This window comes from Erythrolamprus reginae, chromosome 2 (assembly GCF_031021105.1).
Source record: "Erythrolamprus reginae isolate rEryReg1 chromosome 2, rEryReg1.hap1, whole genome shotgun sequence".
In the NCBI taxonomy this organism is placed as follows: domain Eukaryota; kingdom Metazoa; phylum Chordata; class Lepidosauria; order Squamata; family Dipsadidae; genus Erythrolamprus; species Erythrolamprus reginae.
In genome coordinates this window covers 335,422,740-335,442,415 of record NC_091951.1, presented here as the reverse complement: position 1 = coordinate 335,442,415, position 19,676 = coordinate 335,422,740, and the positions used below count along the sequence as shown (strand labels likewise).

Below are 19,676 nucleotides of genomic sequence, written 5' to 3'. Positions count from 1 at the left end.
TTGTATTCATTGTACAGTGGTACCTCTATCTACAAACGCCTCTACTTATGAACTTTTCCAGATAAGAACCGGGTGCTCAAGATTTTTTTTGCCTCTTCTCAAGAACCATTTTCCACTCACAAACCCGAGCCTCCGAAACTGTAACCGGAAAAGGCAGGGAGAAGCCTCTGTGGGGGCCTTTGTAGGAAACTCCTGGGAGGAAACAGGGCTGGAAAAGGTGGGGAGAAGCCTCCGTGGGGCCTCTCTGGGAATCTCTTATGAGGAAACAGGGCTGGAAAAGGTGGGGAGAAGCCTCTGTGGGGCCTCTCTGGGAATCTCTTAGGAGGATACAGGGCCGGAAAAGGCGGGGAGAAGCCTCCGTAGGGCCTCTCTAGGAATCTCTTAGGAGGAAACAGGGCCAGAAAAGGTGGGGAGAAGTCTCTGTGGGGTCTCTCTAGGAATCTCCTGGGAGGAAACAGGGCCTCCACTTCCCCTGTGGTTTCCCCAATCGCACACATTATTTGCTTTTACACTCCTATGGGAAAAATTGCTTCTTCTTACAAACTTTTCTACTTAAAAACCTTGTCATGGAACGAATTAAGTTCATAAGTAGAGGTACCACTATATTTTAGAAAGAGACTGTAGCTTAGGAGCCGACATATGTTCTGCATAGGAACGTCCTGCCTTGTTTTCCACTACAGATTATCTAACCAGGTGTCCTTCCAATATCCTGTAAAATAATTTATAACTGATCTTGAGGAAGGCATTTTGGAAGGGAGGAAAAAAGAAGAAATGATTTAGGAGGGGCTTGGAAAAACAATTCACAATTAAGACATTGAAAGAAGCATGATAAAGCAGTTCAAAATAACCTCAACTTCATTTTATTTAATATACGACGGGACAGAGAGAAACTTGGGTATGCTTTTAAGATTCTATTACTCTACTCTTCAACAATAAAGTAACATTCCTGGAATCCCTTTGGTGTCTGTTTCTTGACCCGGGCAAGCGTATTGTCATTGAACACATCTGAAGGTTATCAAGTTGGGGAAAACTGTAATATATAATAGGAATGTTCATTTTTTGTATTAAAAAAAAAGTGATAGAAAAGAGGTGCTCTCAAATACACAGTACTGCAACTTCACTGGGCAGATAACAAAAAGGAATACTTGCACAATTTTGCATGTAAATTTATGAAACCGCAATCCAAAATGCCAGAACATTTGGAAAAGAACAGGAAATTCCAAAAGTAATCATGTTCCTGACACAAGCCTTTTATTTTCAACTGAAAACAAATATGCAAGGGGGAAATTGTGCTGAGTTTTCATCTCATAAACAAGACCTCGAGAATGGAGAGTGAGAGAGAGAGCTCAGGATGTTCTTGTTGAAAGGCCAAAGGACAAAATGGCATCGAATAGAAAAAAAGAGAGATGGCATTTCTCCAATTCCACATACAGAACTGATCCAGACTGACAGCTGGATTTCTTTTAAAGGTTATCACCCTTGGTTCCTGGAGCATTGGACCTTGCTCGCCCACTGGGATCAGTAGCGGGTTGCAGCCAGTGGTGGGCTTGTAGCTGGCCGCGAAGTTGTGCTCACCGCAGTGGCTCATAAGTGCTTGCGGGGCTAGCGTGATTTTGCTTCTGCACCTGTGGGGGTAGCAAAATTGCTCACCCACCGGAATCAGTAGCGGGTTGCAGCCAGTGGTGGGCTACTAGACGGAACGCTAAGTTGTGTTTCCCGCGGCGGCTCGTCAGTGCTTGCGGGGCCAGCACGATTTTGCTTCTGCACCTATGGGGGTAGCAAAATTGCGCATGGAGCCGCAGGTGTTCCCATGTTTCGGCATGTGCGGAAGCAAAAAAAAACCTTGCTGAAATACAGGCGCACCTGCAGTTCCGTATGAGATTTTGCTACCTCCCTAGGTGCAGAAGCAAAATCGCACTGGCCCCACAAGCAGTTATGAGTCACCGCAACATTGAAAATCACTTTCGCCTGCCTCCGCTGTGAGAACGCCTGCCCCGCCTCTCTTGCAGCTCCCTCGCTGACAGCCCAGGATGAAAGCACTCTCGGCAAAGGGACTGCGAGAGAGGTGGGGCGGGCATTCCCAAAGTGCACGGAGCGGCTAGCGGCTGGATGAGGAGGACGAGAAGCAGCAGCTGCCACCGCCACTGCAGGAGGAGCCGCGCCCCAAGGCGGGAAGCGGAGGAGGAGAAAGAGAGGCAGATCGGGCAGGCGGGGGACAGCGGCAAGAAGCCAGGGGCATGAGGGGGCCGGAGGCGCTGGGGGGAGGGAGGGGGAAGCCGCAGCTCCTTGCGCACGCTTGGAAAAGGTTGTGTGTGTGGGTGTTTTTGGGTGCGCCTGTATGCACGCGTGCAGCTTAGAGTGAACAGTGCCCACAGGTGCAGAAGCAAAATCACGCTGGCCCCGCAAGCACTTATGAGCCACCACGGCGAGCACAACTTAGAGTTCTAGCTAGTAGCCCACCGCTGGCTGCAACCCGCTACTGATCCTGGTGGGTGAGCAATTTTGCTACCCCCACAGGTGCAGAAGCAAAATCGTGCTGGCCCCGCAAGCACTTATGAGCCGCCACCGCAAGTGCAATTTAGCATTCCGGCTAGTAGCTCACCACTGGTTGCAGCCGGTACGGTCCAATACAGTGTCCCAGTAGCGAAAATGGAGCTATGCGTGGAGCTCCAGCTAACTGGCGGACATGCATGTCAGCGCGAGATTCAGCTTCTGCGCATGTGATGGAAGCTAAATCTTGTTTGAGGATATGCGCGCGAATGAGATTTCGGCGATTTTCATTGATTTTTTGCTTCTGTGTATGTGTGGAAGCAAAAATATTGGTGAAGATTGCCAAAATCTCGCTCATCCATGCGTCCTCACACAAGGTTTGCCTTCCGGTGCATGTGCAGAAACCGAACCTTACACCAAGACGCACGCACCCCCTGGTTACCAGGAGCACTTCAGTAGTGCTGGAGGAGAGGAACCCTCGCCTAACCGGGATGGGTTGGCATGGAAAGGCAGTAAATTGTCTTTTTATAAGTAAATAAATTAACGGTAGAAATAAAAAATAAGGAAGAGTCTAAATTTTATAAATGTTGGGATATGTTTTATTGGTGGCTAGAAAAAAGTTTAAAGTGATCAATGTACATGTAACTAACAACTATAAAGAGCAATTTCCTGATGAAAAATGGTAAAATGGAAAAATAGAGATTTAAGATTACTTATATAAATTATGATTATTGCTTCCTTTTCAAAAGTATTTAACAAGCATTTTAAAGAGATGTGTAGTAGAATATGTATATAGTTAGAACCATTGTACAGATTTGCTACACATTTGGCCGATTTTCTTTTTAAACGTTTTTGTTTAGTTTTGTGTGTTGTGTGTGTATATGTATGTATAGGTGCTACAGAGGTGCCACGACATGAAACAGACAGGCCCACTTCATTATGTGACCAAGAGGTGCTTGGAGGCTAACTGGTGTAGCCAACTTCCATACAGACGACAAGCCAAGGCAGGGTTCAAAATGGGCCTACAGTGTTTTGGGGCTTTGCAGTTGCTGGTCCTCAGCATGTATTGACATTTATTTTATTTATTTATTTATTTATTCATTTGTCCAATACACAAATACATAGGAAGAAAATAGACATGTAGTAATATATATAAGGATAAAAGAAAATAGAAGAGAAGATACAGTGGTACCTCATCATAGGAACTTAACTGGTTCCAGGAGGAGGTTCGTAAGGTGAAAAGTTTGTAAGATGAAACAATGTTTCCCATAGGAATCAATGTAAAAGCAAATAATGCGTGCAAATCCTTCAGGAAAATCCCAAACTTTAGAAGGGAGGCGAACAGAGGGCAGGGAGGAGCAGCTAAAGGGGGCGGGTGGAAGAAGCAAGGCTAGGCTAAAGGGTGAGTGGGAAGGAAGAAAGGCAAGGGGGGCGCCCCTCCCTTTTCTTCCTTAAAAAGACACCGTTTCAGTGCCTTTGCAAGCATGCAAAATCTTTACTCCTCCAAGCTGCCCCTCCCTTTTCTTTCTTCAAAAGACACCGTTTCAGTGCCTTTGCAAGCATGCAAAATCTTTACTCCTCCAAGCTGCCCCTCCCTTTTCTTTTTTCAAAAGACACCGTTTCAGTGCCTTTGCAAGCATGCAAAATCTTTACTCCTCCAAGCTGCCCCTCCCTTTTCTTTCTTAAAAAGACACCGTTTCAGTGCCTTTGCAAGCATGCAAAATCTTTACTCCTCCAAGCTGCCCCTCCCTTTTCTTTTTTCAAAAGACACCGTTTCAGTGCCTTTGCAAGCATGCAAAATCTTTACTCCTCCAAGCTGCCCCTCCCTTTTCTTTCTTAAAAAGACACCGTTTCAGTGCCTTTGCAAGCATGCAAAATCTTTACTCCTCCAAGCTGCCCCTCCCTTTTCTTTCTTAAAAAGACACCGTTTCAGTGCCTTTGCAAGCATGCAAAATCTTTACTCCTCCAAGCTGCCCCTCCCTTTTCTTTCTTCAAAAAAGGGGAAAAAAAGAAACCCCTTCATCCCAGCAGCAGCTGCTTGGGTTCGTAAGGTGAAAATAGTTCGGAAGAAGAGGCAAAAAAATCTTAAACACCAGGTTCGTATCTTGAAAAGTTCTTTAGAAGAGGCGTTTGTAAGATGAGGTACCACTGTATATGAAAGGAAGAAAATATACATGATAAATGAGATAAAGGAAAGATGATTGGACAGGGGATGAAAGGCACACTCGTTCACTTATGTATGCCCCTTACTGGCCTCTTAGGAACCTGGAGAGGTAAATCGTGGATAGTCTAAGGGAGAAATGTTGGGGGTTAGGGGTTGACACAATTGAGTCCGGTAATGAGTTCCACGCTTCGACAACTCGATTGTTAAAGTCATATTTTTTACAGTCAAGTTTGGAGCGGTTCGTATTAAGTTTGAATCTGTTGCGTGCTCTTGTGTTGTTGCGGTTGAAGCAGTGTTGCTGCAGTCTCTCCTATACCCATCACTGGTGCTCCATCGCTGCAGCCTCCAGCTCTCCTACACCCCCCATCACCAGCGGTCCCTCCCAACCTGGTATGGCAAAGTCTGGGCTTCAGAGTTTGACACCAGAAGTTGCAGACTTATTTACTAGAAAACAACCCACAGAACACTGTCCTACAACACAGGAACTTCAGAAAGACTTTCCAGGTATATCTGCAATAGTTGCTTCACCGTTTCCTTTGATAGATCTGCCCCTATGAAGAAATGTATGAAGTTAAGACAGCTAAATTCACACTCACATGTATGGAAAGGCACGCAAGCAACATTTAAACAGTTACCTTATTATAAAATTTTTGTTCTACACATATTTCAACAGCAGTTCTTTGCACCTACCTAAGCAATAGGGTTTCTCTCGGTTCTTGTGTCTTTCACGGTCATACCGATAACCAGCATAGCACGTACACAATACTCGACCAAAGTTGTCGGTGCACTGCTGTTCACAAGGGGCATCTGCACAAACATCATAGTCTAAAGAGAGAATATGACTGAAGTTAGCAGTTATCACAAACTGCAAGAACAATAGAACGTTAACATGTGCTTTATCTTTTATGTGTTAATGTAGATCTACTCAAAGTTAGACATCATGGAAGTTTTCTGAAGAAGTTATCTGTGAAGAATTTATCTGTATGAAAGTCATGAGCATAAGTAAAAAGGGAAAATGGTGAGCTGAAGAAGACCAATAATTGCATCTAACTTATTTATTTTATTATTATTATTATTATTATTATTATTATTATTATTATTATTATTATTGTTGTTGTTGTTGTTGTTATCATCATCATCATTTTACCTTTGGAAACATTAAACTGCAGTTTGCATTGCTTAGACCATTTATCTAGTAAAGCTAAATCATTTGCCATATTACAGACTCCTCCAGGAATATCAACCTTATTGCACACTTTAGAGTCATCGGCAAATAGGCAAACCTTCCCTACCAAACCTTCCCCTATTAAACCTTCCCTACCAAACCTTCCGCTATTAAAAAGAATAGAACCCAGAACAGATCCTTGTCGCACACCGCTTTTAACCAGGCTCTGCTCAGAATACTGCAAATCCACTGAACTATCCGGGGATTAAGTCCAAAATGATTAAGTTATTTATCTCACCAAATTGTTATTCTGATGTGTGCATACAAACCTGATTTGATATCACAAATGATATTTGGTTTCCAACTGGCTACTTTTGTGGTAAGTGGATGATGTAGTGTGTTGAATGTATTTTAATTATAATCAGTTTCTCATTTGGTTCAAAGGTTTTACCGATTTCAAAAGTCAGTACAGAACGTATAGTCCCAAGTGTTTTCTTAGTGCTTAAGCAGAGCTAAGAAAAGAGAAATCATTTCATGAGTTTGATCATTTACCAAGTTTTGTTATCACAGTTTTGACCCAATACACTATCAGGTTTGTGCCTGGCTGCCAATATTCCCAAACATTGAACCACTACTAACCTAGAACATCTGCTGATGCTACATCCACGTACCATAATAATAAGGTGAGTCCTTTAATAGATTTCATAAAGTTGGTTCACAACAAGAAGAGTGTCAAATTTATTCAATTTCTTACAACTCTTGTAACAATGCAGGTCTGCCAGAGTTGAGAATGCATGACCTATAAAACACACTCCTACATGTACATTCTGTGTGTAAGAATGTTTAACAAAGAATGAGTCATAGCTTGAACTCTATCATATTCACGCACAAACACAATATTCCAGATAAGTTAAAATGCATATGATAATATTACATCATTTTTTAAAAAAAACTCCAAATGGTTATCATCTTCAGAACAGTTGAATCTTCCAAGAATGTTTTTAGAAGAGGAGTGGTACATCTCACCGAACATTTATCAGAGTGGACCTAGCAGAGAGGTCCACACAAAGTTCACAGATGTCAGTGTCCTCAGAACACCCCAGACCTAATGAACATCAAACAAGATTTCAGCAGTTTCTTTCTATCATGTCTCCTGGGTAGAGTCCACATGGCAAAATGAGCAGAGCATATAGCAGTGATGGCAACCCTTTTTTTCCTCGGGTGCCAAAAGAATGTGCACACACGCTATTGCACATGTGCGAATCCCCCTACCCACAATTCAATGCCTAGAGAGGGTGAAAGCAGCTTCCCCGCCCCCGGAGGTCCTCTGCAGGCTGGAAATGGCTTGCTTCCCAACTTTTGGTGGGCCCAGTAGGCTTGTGTTTCACCCTCCCCAGGCTCCAAAGACTTCCCTGGGGCAAGGGGAGGGTAAAAATGCCCTCCCCCATTCCCCCGGAGGGTATGTTTGTGTGTATGCTTTTTAAATACGTAATGGGTTTTTAGACTTTTAATATTAAATTAGTTACTGTACATTGCTTTATTGCTGCTGTGAGCCGCCCCGAGCCTGCTGCGGATAGGGGCGGCATACAAATCTAATAAATAAGTAAATAAGTAAATAAGTAAATAAGTAAATAAGTAAATAAGAAGTAAATAAGAAGTAAATAAGTAAATAAGTAAATAAGAAGTAAATAAGAAGTAAATAAGTAAGTAAGTAAGTAAGTAAGTAAGTAAGTAAATAAGTAAATAAGTAAATAAGTAAATAAGTAAATAAGTAAATAAGTAAATAAGTAAATAAGTAAATAAGTAAATAAGTAAATAAACAATAATAAATTTTAGGATTTATGATCTCACCAGTTCTTAGAGTTTGCCCCACCTTCATTAGCTTGTTCCTTATGCCTATGGGGGCGGGATTTTTTCAGATCTCCATCTAACTATACGTAACCTCCATTTTTGCTACCCCCTCTGTGCCCCCCCCCAAATGTGGGCAGTAGCCCATGACTGAAGAAATACCAGAAACAAAAACCCAGGGCTGCATAACCCTCTTTGAAGCTTCTCTTCTGAAGAGGAGCTGAGCTAATAATTAATGGACTCAACTTGGAAACATCTGAGGTCTATCCCATCCCACGGGGTGCAGCCCTCATGTCAGGCTGGGGGTCTTGTGTGTGGAAGAGCCCGAGTTCAGGAAAGAAATGTGGTGTGTACAGTTTTACGTCCAGCTGGATTCAGTCTCTTCAGAATTGGGACGGGGCCTAAGTTGAATTTGTCATTTCCTTCCACATGTCACTTCTCACCATACGGTCTTAATGATTCCAGTGTTAGCTATGACTTCCTCCGCCCTGCTTTCCGAAAGACTTTTGATAAACAAATTAAGATATCACAAAAGCGTACCAAATTCTTTCATATCTGAATAATATAAAGCTTGGGGACATCATAAGGGATTCTGGTTCATCACCATGCCTATCAAATAAATACTCAATCTTATATTTATTATTTAGTATGGGGAGATAGAGCCATGGAAGGGATAAACCCTTCACTATTTTTAATGGGTTTTTTGGGATTTTAGACTTTAAATTAATTAAGTCAACGAAGCAGTGGAAGTGATGTGCCGGTGCCTGGAGGTTGTTGGGGTCTGGATGGGTGTCAACAGACTCAAACTCAACCCTGATAAGATGGAGTGGCTGTGGGTTCTGCCTCCCAGGGACAATTCTATCTGTCCGTCCATCACCTTGGGAGGGCAGTCATTGACCCCCGCAGAGAGGGTCCGCAACTTGGGCATCCTCCTCGATCCACAGCTCACATTAGAGAAATATCTTTCAGCTGTGGCGAGGGGATGTTTGCCCAGGTTCGCCTGGTGCACCAGTTGCGGCCCTAGTCACTGCTCAAAAGTCACTCATGAAGAATGCAGCTGCGAGAGCAATCATGGGCTTTTCACAAATATGCCCATGTTTACACCCAACACTCGGCAGTCTGCATTGGTTGCCGATCAGTTTCCGGTCACAATTCAAAGTGTTGGTTATGACCTATAAAGCTCTTCATGGCACCGGACCAGATTACCTCCGGGGACCGCCTTCTGCCGCACGAATCCCAGTGACCAGTTAGGTCCCACAGAGTGGGCCTTCTCCAAGTGCTGTCAACTAAACAATGTTGTTTAGTGGGCCCCAGGGGAAGAGCCTTCTCTGTGGTGGCCCCGACCCTCTGGAACCAGCTCCCCCCAGAAATTAGAATTTTCCCCACCCTCCTCGCCTTTCGTAAGCTCCTTAAAACCCACCTTTGCCGTCAGGCATGGGGGGAACTGAGATATTCCTTCCCCCTAGGCCTTTACAATTTATGCATGGTATGTTTGTGTGTATGTTTGGTTTTATAATAAGGTTTTTAGTTGTTTTAGTATTGGATTGTTACATGCTGTTTTTATCATTGTTGTTAGCCGCCCTGAGTCTACGGAGAGGGGCGGCATACAAATCCAATTAATAATAATAATAATAATAATAATAATAATAATAATAATAATTATTATTATTATTTATGCTCTCTACATGGGGCTACCTTTGAAGGTTGCCGCACGAATCCCAGCGGCCAGTTAGGTCCCACAGAGTGGGTCTTCTCCGGGTCCCGTCAACTAAACAATGCCACTTGGTGGGACCCAGGGGAAGAGCCTTCTCTGTGGCGGCCCCGGCCCTCTGGAACCAACTCCCCCCAGAGATTAGAATTGCCCCCACCCTCCTTGCCTTTCATAAGCTACTTAAAACCCACCTCTGCCACCAGGCATGGGGGAATTAAGACTTTTTTCTCCCCCTAGGCCGTTACAACTGTATACATGGTATGTTTGTATGTATGTTTGTTTTTTATATATTAAGGGGTTTTAATTTGCTTTTAGTATTGGATTTTATTGTATATTGTTCATGATTGTTGTTAGCCGCCCCGAGTTTTTCGGAGAGGGGTGGCATATAAATCCAATAAAACTTGAAACTTGAAACTTGAGTGTTCAGAAACTTCAAATCATCCAAAATGAAGTCGCACAAGCGGTTGTGGGCCTTCCAAGGCGTGCCCATATTTCGTCATCATTCTGTGGACTGCATTGGCTGCGAATCGGTTTCTGGACACAATTCAAAGTGTTGGTTATGACCTATAAAGCCCTATATGGCATAGGACCAGATTATCTGGTTGTTGGTTTATGGAATTCACTTCCAGAAGAGGTCGTGACAGCTGTCAGCCTTGATAGCTTCAAGGCAGGGATTAGACAGATTCATGGATGCCAAGTGTATCGGTGGTTATTGAAACGGATGTCCAAGTGCCGCCTCTATGCTGGTTGAGGCAGGCAGGATTCCCTTGAGTGCCATTTGTTTGGGGGTCAGGGGAAAGGGAGGGTCTTGCCTTCTTTTTCTGCTCAAGATCCCCACGGACAATTGGTGGGCCACTGTGTGACACAGAATGCTGGATTCGATGGGCTTTGGCCTGATTCAGCATGGCTCTTCTTATGTTCTTATCTCTGAGACTGTCTTCTGCCACACGAATCCCAGCGTCCGGTGAGGTCCCACAGAGTCGGTCTCCTTAGGGTCCCCGTCGACCCAAACAATGTTGGCTGGCCGGACCTTGGGGAAGAACCTTCTCTGTGGGGGGCCCTGCCCTCTGGAATCAGCTCCCCCCAGAGATTCGCACTGCCCCCCACCCTCCTTGCCTTCCGAAAAGCTTCAAAACACATCCTTGCCACCAGGCTGGGGACATTAGACCTTCCCCCTGACCAACAAATGTCATTAGTGTGATTATTGAATGAATGCAAATGATTGTTTTAAAGTTAGAACTTTTAAGAATCTTTTTAGTATATTAATTGGATAAACTGTATTGTTATGTTTTTGGTATATGCTGTGAGCCGCCCCGAGTCCTCGGAGAGGGGTGGCATACCAGTCCAATCAATCAATCAATCAACTTGACAAGGAAACATTTATTTACATACCTTCGGGAATGCATTGTCCAAGGACAAACTTATAACCTTTGCAGCACTTTTTTCTGGAAGACAACAAGAACAACAACAACAAAAAAGAAGTTGGTGATGAAATCAGTAAATTAAGAATCCTATTCTTCACATAAAACAATAGGAGTGGAAGGTATCATTAAAATTCCTCAAAATTTCCACTTGTCCTTAATTCTGCAAAACTTACACCTATCAAGTTGTCTACTATTCTGTTTTTCAATGTGTGATACAAAGCACAAATCATAGCCCTTTTACATATATATATATATATATAAGTATTTTTCATGTACCGGTTAGTACATTGCTTACAACCACAATTGTGCCTAAAATTGATGTTGCAAAGTGAGACATTGTTAAGTGAGTTTTGCCTCATTTTATGACCTTTCTTACCATATAAATGAACAATTGCAATTGTTAAATTAGTAACAAGGTTGTAAGTGAACCTGGCTTTTTCCATTGACTTTGCTTCTCATAAGGCCACAAAAATTGTTCATATAAATCTGGAGGCACTGCAACCATCATAAGTATAAATTAGTTGCCAAGCATCCAAATTTTGATCATATGACAGTCATATTTGTAATTTCACATGGTAAATCAAGGACTACCTGTATTATTTTTCCACAAAAAAATTAAGACGATTATAGTAAATTATCCACCAATTTAGCACATAAATAAAATGAAATTAAAATCATAATTGACTATGTTACGCTTTTTGACATTTGTCGATCAAAATTATTGCTGAAACAAATAGTTATGGGAAGAAAATAAGGGATTGCTTGCAACATTCTGAAGGGTGAACTTGCTTTTAATTAAATCTTTCTTTAAAGGTGTTAGTTTTTAACAAAGCACCATCATCTCTAATAGTCATAATAAGTAAACAAGCTTTAATATTATCCATATATTATCCCATAATATACTCTTCATCTCCTCCCCACTTATGACTGTATGACTGTAACCTGTTGCTTGTATCCTTAATCAATATTAATATTGATTGTTCCCTGATTGCTTATTTGTACCCTATGATAATCATTAAGAGTTGTACCCCATGATTCTTGACAAATGTATCTTTTCTTTTATGTACACTGAGAGCAAATGCACCAAGATAAATTCCTTGTTTGTCCAATAACAAGTGGGCAATAAAGAATTCTATTCTATTCTATTCTATTCTATACTAATCTATACTATTCTATACTATACTATACTATTCTATTCTAAAAAGTAGTTAAAAGCGAAACAAATACAGTACAGTGGTTACCTCGTGATACGAACCCCTCATGATACGAACCTGGGGGTTCGGAAAAATTTTGCCTCTTCTTACAAACTTTTTTTCGGCTTATGAACCCAACGCAGATCGCAAAATGGCGCTCCGCTGGGCGCCGCCGCCCGGCTGTCACCTTTTAAAAACAGCTGGGGGGCTTCTCGGCATTCTCCTGAACGCCGAACCCGGAAGTTCGAGTTCGGGTTGCGGAGGCCGCCGAGAAGCGCCCTGCTGTTTCAGAAGGTTACAGCCGGGTGGCGGCGCCCGGCGGAGTGCCGTTTTTGCGATCGGCGGTGGCGTTTTCGGCTGATCTGGGGGCTGGAAAGGAGGTGGGGAATCCCAATAGGGAATTCTATGGACGGAGCTTTGACGTCATGAAGACGTCCTTCCTGGCGGCCACGTTTCAGCCGAGAAGGCCCCCCTGGCTGTTTTAAAAGGTGACAGCCGGGTGGCGGTGCCCAGTGGAGTGCCATTTTGTGATTTTTTCCCCTTTAATCGCTTTTAAATTGTTTCCTATGGAAAACAATGTTTCGTCTTACGAACTTTTCGCCTTACGAACCTACTTCCAGAACCAATTAAGTTCGTAAGACGAGGTATTACTGTATATGAAAATGAGCCTAGTGTCCTGTAAACCCAACCATTATATGGCATTATAATCTCAAAATATGAGAGTGAAGGTTAATTATTGTCATTATTTATTATCAAGTCACTATATAGTGATCATATAGTCAGTAAATGAACTGTTGTAAGTCAAGGATTACTTGTACTTGAAAATCACAATTAGAGCCTCCTTCCCCAATTTTTATATGCTCCTTAACTTCCGTTCCCTGATCCTCTTCAGTCCTTTAAATCATTTCTACTTGATCTACTTAAAATGTGGTGACCAGAACTGCACACAGACCGCAAGTATTTTCATTATTGGACAGTTATGACCCGGACTAAAATTTCATTTGCTCTTTCTACAGTTACATTATACTACTGACTCCTAGCTTATGATCGGTTGTAACTTCAAAATCACTTTCAGATGTACTATTGTGCTAAGAGCTAGGTATGGCTTATCTTAGGCTGACGTATTTGATTTATTTTACCTAAATGAATAACTACATTTATCTCTGTTCATTTAAATCTGGCATTCCCTGGCCAGGTTTTTTTACTAAATACATGAGATTACTTTGAATATTATTTATGTCTTTCAAGGCATTATTAGATTTATTTATTTGTAAAACTCACATAGTCACCCATCCTACTTTGGGCAGCTCTCAGCAATATCAGTAAAAAAAGATAAAACAATGCTATATAACATCAATAATGGACTATTCCCAACAAGCACTGTTTTCTATCAATATAGTAAGTATTTCCCATGTGTTTTTTCCTCAATGCATAAAAATGTATACAAATTACAATGAGCACAGGGCTAAAAACTGCAGATCTTCTATCACTCCCTCATTCTCTCTTTTTTCTCCTGTTTTGTGGTCTTACAATTGACAAGCATTATCTGGATGTGTTTTTCTGCAGATTTTTAAACATTTATTTATTACATTTATATGCTGCCTATCTTGCTATCAAGGAGACAGGTTTAACTGGTAGTAATATAATTTGAACAATTGCAGACCTTTCCTTCTTTCCTTTCCTTTCCTTTCCTTCCCATTCATTCATTCATTCATTTCAATATACAAAATCAATAAACTTTAACAGTACTGTGTCATGTATGTATGTATGTATGTATGTATGTATGTATGTATGTATGTATGTACCTCTATCTTAGGAACTTAATTTGTTCCGTGACCAGGTTCTTAAGTAGAAACGTTTGTAAGAAGAAACAATTTTTCCCCATGGAATCCAGGAAGTGATCACCTTGGCGTCCTTAGCAACCTGCCGGTATACGTGACGTCAAAGTTCCGCCCCCCGGAATCTCTTCATGGGAGGGATTCCCCCAGCTTCTTCAAAGAGAGGTCTTTTCACGTAAAAATAAAACATTGTTATTTTTACGAAAAAGGACGCTGCAGCGGCGCTGCAAGCTAACGGCGGTCCTTTCATGTAAAAATAAACATTTTTATTTATATGTTAAAGGACTGCCCTTTGCTTGCAGCGCTGCTGCGGCGTCCTTTCACGTAAAAATAAACAATTCCATCCCATCCTCCCGACCAACTGACAGCTCCCCGGTGTTCGCCTTCCTCCGCTGCCACTGGCACCCGGCTCCTCCTCCTCTTCTCAGCAGATGACAGCCGGGCAGTGGCTTTTGCAGAGTTCGGCATGAACGCCGAACCAAAGCACAATTTTTTTTAAAAAAATTGGGGTTCGGGTCCGGTATGCCGAACACCACAAAATTCGGTACGGACCCGAATTGTGCAGGTTCAGTTCGCCCAACACTAGTTGTAAGTGAAAAATGGTTCTTGAGAAGAGGCAAAAAAATCTTGAAACACCCGGTTCTTATTTAGAAAAGTTCCGTAAGTAGAGGCGTTCTTAGGTAGAGGTACCACTGTATATAATTTCATAGTAAATAGCAACGATCCATTATGGAATGCTCCCTGGGATGAAACTGCAGTCCAAATCAACAAAAACAAGAGCATGATGGGAAGCAGTGCTAGCCACAAAAGGAGTTAAGGAACTGTGTGGCTACACTGAGAAAAAGAGAGAGAAAGCCTGTGGTTGCTGCTAGAGCTAACAGAATTGAATAACTCTGGAAACAGCTCGCTACTATTATTTACTTTCTGACCCTAATAAAATTATGTTTCTTAAATGGAGAATTAAAAATATGAATTCTGGCTGGAAAAAAAGAGTACACACACCATTGGTACTAAGAAAGAATGCCTGAAAATGTTCATGTATTTCCTGGCAATCTGTATAGTCTGGCGGACAGAAGCAAAAGGGGGGACATGATCAAAACATTTAAATATGTTAAAGGGCTAAATAAGGTTCAGGAGGGAAGTGTTTTTAATAGGAAAGTGAGCACAAGAACAAGGGGACACAATCTGAAGTTAGTTGGGGGAAAGATCAAAAGCAACATGAGAAAATATTATTTTACTGAAAGAGTAGTAGGTCCTTGGAACAAACTTCCAGAAGACGTGGTAGATAAATCCACAGTAACTGAATTTAAACATGCCTGGGATAAACATATATCCATCTTAAGATAAAATACAAAAAATAGTATAAGGGCAGATTAGATGGATCATGAGGTCTTTTTCTGCCATCAGTCTTCTATGTTTTTATGTTTCTATGTTTCTACATTTGTCAAGATTCATGTTTACAACATTTAATGATTGTCATAGGGGTCAAATAAGCAATGGGGAAACAATCAAGATTAATAAAAGTTTTAAGGATACAAGCAACAAATTATAGCATCATAAGTGGGAGGAAATGGGTGATAAGAATGATAAGAAAAACTAGTAGTAATAGTAGTGCAGACTTAGTAAATAGTAGTGCAGTATTCAATTCAAATCAATTCAATTTATTAGATTTGTATGCCGCCCCACTCCGAAGACTCGGGGCGGCTCACAACAAAGTAGTAAATAGTTTGACAGTGTTGAGGGAATTATTTGTTTAGCAGTTCAGAAAAATAATGTTCTTGTGCCTAGTTGTCTTGGTGTGCAGTGCTCGTTTTGAGGGTAGGAGTTGAAACAGTTTATGTCCAGGATGCGAGGGGTCTGTAGATATTTTCCCAGCCCTCTTTTTGACTCGTGCAGTTATTTATAAAAATAAGAATGGGGAGATAAAAATAAAATAAAACAAGGACAATACATAGCAAGCCGCGTAGTTATTCCCTGTCCCAAATGCCATGTCACAAACTACAATTGTTCAGAAACCCCTGAGCCCTGTAACTATGGAAGCTGCCCAAGGCCTCAAACTACAAATATAGTTCTACATTTCCATAGATGTTTAAAATCTTCCTTTTGTACGAAAGCCTAATAAAATCCCCTGAACATGATGCAGGATAATAGAAATCTGGCTAAATGGGGGGAAAAAAGAGAGTGTCAGAAAAGTCAATGTTATCATTGAATGTTCATAATTTAAAGAAAGCAGAACATAAAACAGACGAGATTAACAACGCGGTCTAACTCCCGTGAGGATATTTAACATAATATGTGATCTTGCTTTTCTTGAGCAAGATTCTCAAAGATCTGAGAACTTTCAACTAGCTCAAGATAGGAGCATGTTCCAGGAGAGTGAGGGGGAGCCCATCTGTTTCTAATAATCTGAAGTCCAGAGCAAGTGGTTTCATTTGCCAATTTCTATTTTGCCTGGCATATCTATGAGCGGCGGTCTGTGGGGCATAGCGACCCTTTGAAATTATATATTTTTATGCACCATTTCAGAACTGATAGGCACGGTATGCGTTTTTCTTCTGAATTAACATTGAGAGCACATTATGCTCGTGGCTCTGTTAAATCTACATAGTTGAGAAAGCAAGAATAGAGGGTGAGGCAGAAAGGTTGGTTTATTGTTCATTTTTATATGGCGGGTCAATTCGGTGTAGTGGTTAAAGGGTCTAGGACAGTGATGGCTAATCTTTTTTTCCTCGGGTGCTGAAAGAGCATGTGCACGAATCCCAGCGACCAGTTAGGTCCCACAGAGTGGGTCTTCTCCGGGTCCCGTCAACTAAACAATGCCGCTTGGCAGGACCCAGGGGAAGAGCCTTCTCTGTGGCGGCCCCGGCCCTCTGGAACCAACTCCCCCCAGAAATTAGAATTGCCCCCACCCTCCTTGCCTTTCGTAAGCTACTTAAAACCCACCTATGCTGTCAGGCATGAGGGAATCGAGATATTCTTTCCCCCTAGGCCTTTACAATTTTATGCATGGGATGTCTGTATGTATGTTTGGTTTTTATATTAATGGGTTTTTTAATCGTTTTTAGTATTGGATTATTATTGTATACTGTCTTATTATTGCTGTTAGCCGCCCTGAGTCTCCGGAGAGGGGCAACATACAAATCCAATAAATAATAATAATAATAATAATAATAATAATAATAATAATAATAATGTGCACACGTTATTGTGCATGTGTGAATGCCCACACCCATAATTCAATGTCTGCGGAGGGTGAAAACAGCTTAATCTGCCCCCTGGAGGCCATCTGGAGGCCAGAAACAGCCTGTTTCCCAACTTCCGGTGAGCCCAGTAGGGTAGTGTTTCACCCTCCCCAGGCTCCAAAGGCTTCCCTGGAACAAGGGAGAATAAAAGTGCCTTCCTCTATCCTCCCAGAGGCTCTCTGGAAGCCAGAAGCGCCTTCCCAGAGCCTCTGTGCAAGCCAAAAATCAGCTGGCCAGCACACACATGCACACTGGAACTGAGCTAGGGTAACAGCTCATATGCCAGCAGATATGGCTCTGTGTGCCACCTGTGGCACTTGTGCCATAGGTTCACCATAACTGGCCTAGGACTCGCCCTGGTTGACTTGCTGCAGCCAATAATAATAATAATAATAATAATAATAATAATAATAATATTATTATTATTATTATTATTATTATTATTATTATTAACAACCACTTATTATTATTATTCACAAGAAGAGTTCTCCACTCCTCTACTCGCAACAGAATACCTTATTCCACCAGACGTGAAATTTTGGGCTTAGATAGCTTAGAGCTACATTGCCTTCAATCTGATCTAAATGTAGTTCATAAAATCATCTGCCACAATGTCCTACCTGTCAATGAATACTTCAGCTTCAACTGTAACAATACACGAGCACACAATAGATTCAAACTCAATGTAAACTGCTCGAAACTCGACTGCAGAAAATACAACTTCAGCAACAGAGTGGTCAATGCCTGGAACTGACTCTGTGGTTTCTTCCCCAAACCCAAACTTCCCCAAACTTTAACTGTCTACAGTCAACCTCACCCCATTCCTAAGAGGTCTGTAAGGGGCGTGCATAAGCGCACCATTGTGCCTACTGTCCCTGTCCTATTGTTCTATTGTCCTAATTTACCTGTACAGTACCTACTTTGTTTATGTTTATGCCAATACCTGCTATCTTGTTCATGTTTTTGAGAAACAAAATAGGAAATAAGAACATAAGAACATAAGAAGAGCCATGCTGAATCAGGCCAAAGCCCATCGAGTCCATCATTCATTCATTCATTCATTCTTTCTTTCTTTCTTTCTTTCTTTCATTCATTCATTCATTCTTCCTTCCTTCCTTCCTTCCTTCCTTCCTTCATTTGTCCAATACACAATACATATGGAAGGGAATAGACATGAAGTAATATATATAAAGATAATATGTAAAAATAGAGGAGAAGATATATGAAAGGAAGAAAATATATATGATATATGAGATAAAGGAAAGACAATTGGACAGGGGACGAAAGGCACACTAGTGCACTTATGTACGCCCCTTACTGACCTCTTAGGAACCTGGAGAGGTCAATCGTGGATAGTGTAAGGGAGAAATGTTGGGGGTTAGGGGTTGACACTATGGAGTCCAGCAATGAGTTCCACGCTTCGACAACTCGATTGTTAAAGTCATATTTTTTACAGTCAAGTTTGGAGCAGTTAATATTAAGTTTGAATCTGCTGCGTGCTCTTGTGTTGTTTCGGTTGAAGCTGAAGTAGTCATTGACCGGTAGGCCGTTGCAGTATATGATCTTGTGGGCAATACTTAAATCATGTTTTCTAGTTCTAAGCTTTCTAGACCAGGATTGTTAGTCTATTTTCGTAGGGTATTCTGTTTCGAGTGGAGGAGTGAAGGGACCCAGAGTCGGGTAGTAAATTCCAGGCATTGATCACTCTGTTGTTGAAGTCGTATTTTCTGCAGTCGAATTTCTGCAGTCAAGGACAGAATTCGAGGGCCAACACAGGTTGACCTGTGTAAGTCAAAATAGATCATAGAAAGATGCTGTGGAGCTCTGAAAAGCTGTTATTAATTAACCATACAGTTCTATATAAACCTATTCAAAATCACTTGGTTTAGGATAAGCAGGAGGAGTGGGAGGATATACAACTATATACAATCAAATCTCTATTCAGTCATGAAGTTGACTGAATGCCTTTAAGTCTGTCACTACAGATAGGCAAGAATTTGGCTTGACTCCTATACAAACCTATACAACCAGAAGGAAGGTTTAAGGTTGTGGAGGTATGATTTCTTGAATGCTTTGCAGATGTTATTTAGTATGATCAGATGCTGAAATAAGGTCTCGCTCACCTTCTTTTGACTTTTTAAATGGTAAAATGTGGACTCAACATGAAAATGACTGGGACAATTGTTTCCCTTGCGGTCTTAGCAATGAAAGACCTTCAATGAGGCTGAATAATGCCTGAATATTAGATGCAATGATGCAAAAATAATGACTACGCACAGGATGTAATTGAATGCAAAAGGGGGCATGCCCCTTATTTAAAAAAAAAACAGAAGGAGAACCAGAGAGACATTGGTCTATCAATAATAATAATAATAATAATAATAATAATAATAATAATAATAATAATTTATTGGATTTGTATGCCACCCCTCTCCGTAGACTCGGGGCGGCTAACAACAATGATAAAAACAGCATGTGACAATCCAATAATAAGACAACTAAAAACCCTTATTATACAACCAAGCATACACACAGACATACCATGCATAACTTGTAATGGCCCAGGGGGAAGGAATATCTCCACTCCCCCATGCCTGGCGG

The 19,676-nt window shown here is 41.5% G+C and overlaps 1 protein-coding gene across 1 annotated transcript in view; it reads right to left on the bottom strand.

Moving 5' to 3' along the window:
* Positions 1-19,676, bottom strand: part of CCBE1 (collagen and calcium binding EGF domains 1) — a 251,303-nt gene that overhangs the window by 39,023 nt on the left and 192,604 nt on the right. Inside the window, exons 3-4 of the mRNA XM_070736913.1 lie at positions 10,771-10,823; positions 5,345-5,479 (exon numbers count right to left, since the gene is read on the bottom strand). Coding sequence (XP_070593014.1) covers positions 5,345-5,479; positions 10,771-10,823 — 188 coding nt within the window. The remainder of the gene's footprint in view (positions 1-5,344; positions 5,480-10,770; positions 10,824-19,676) is intronic.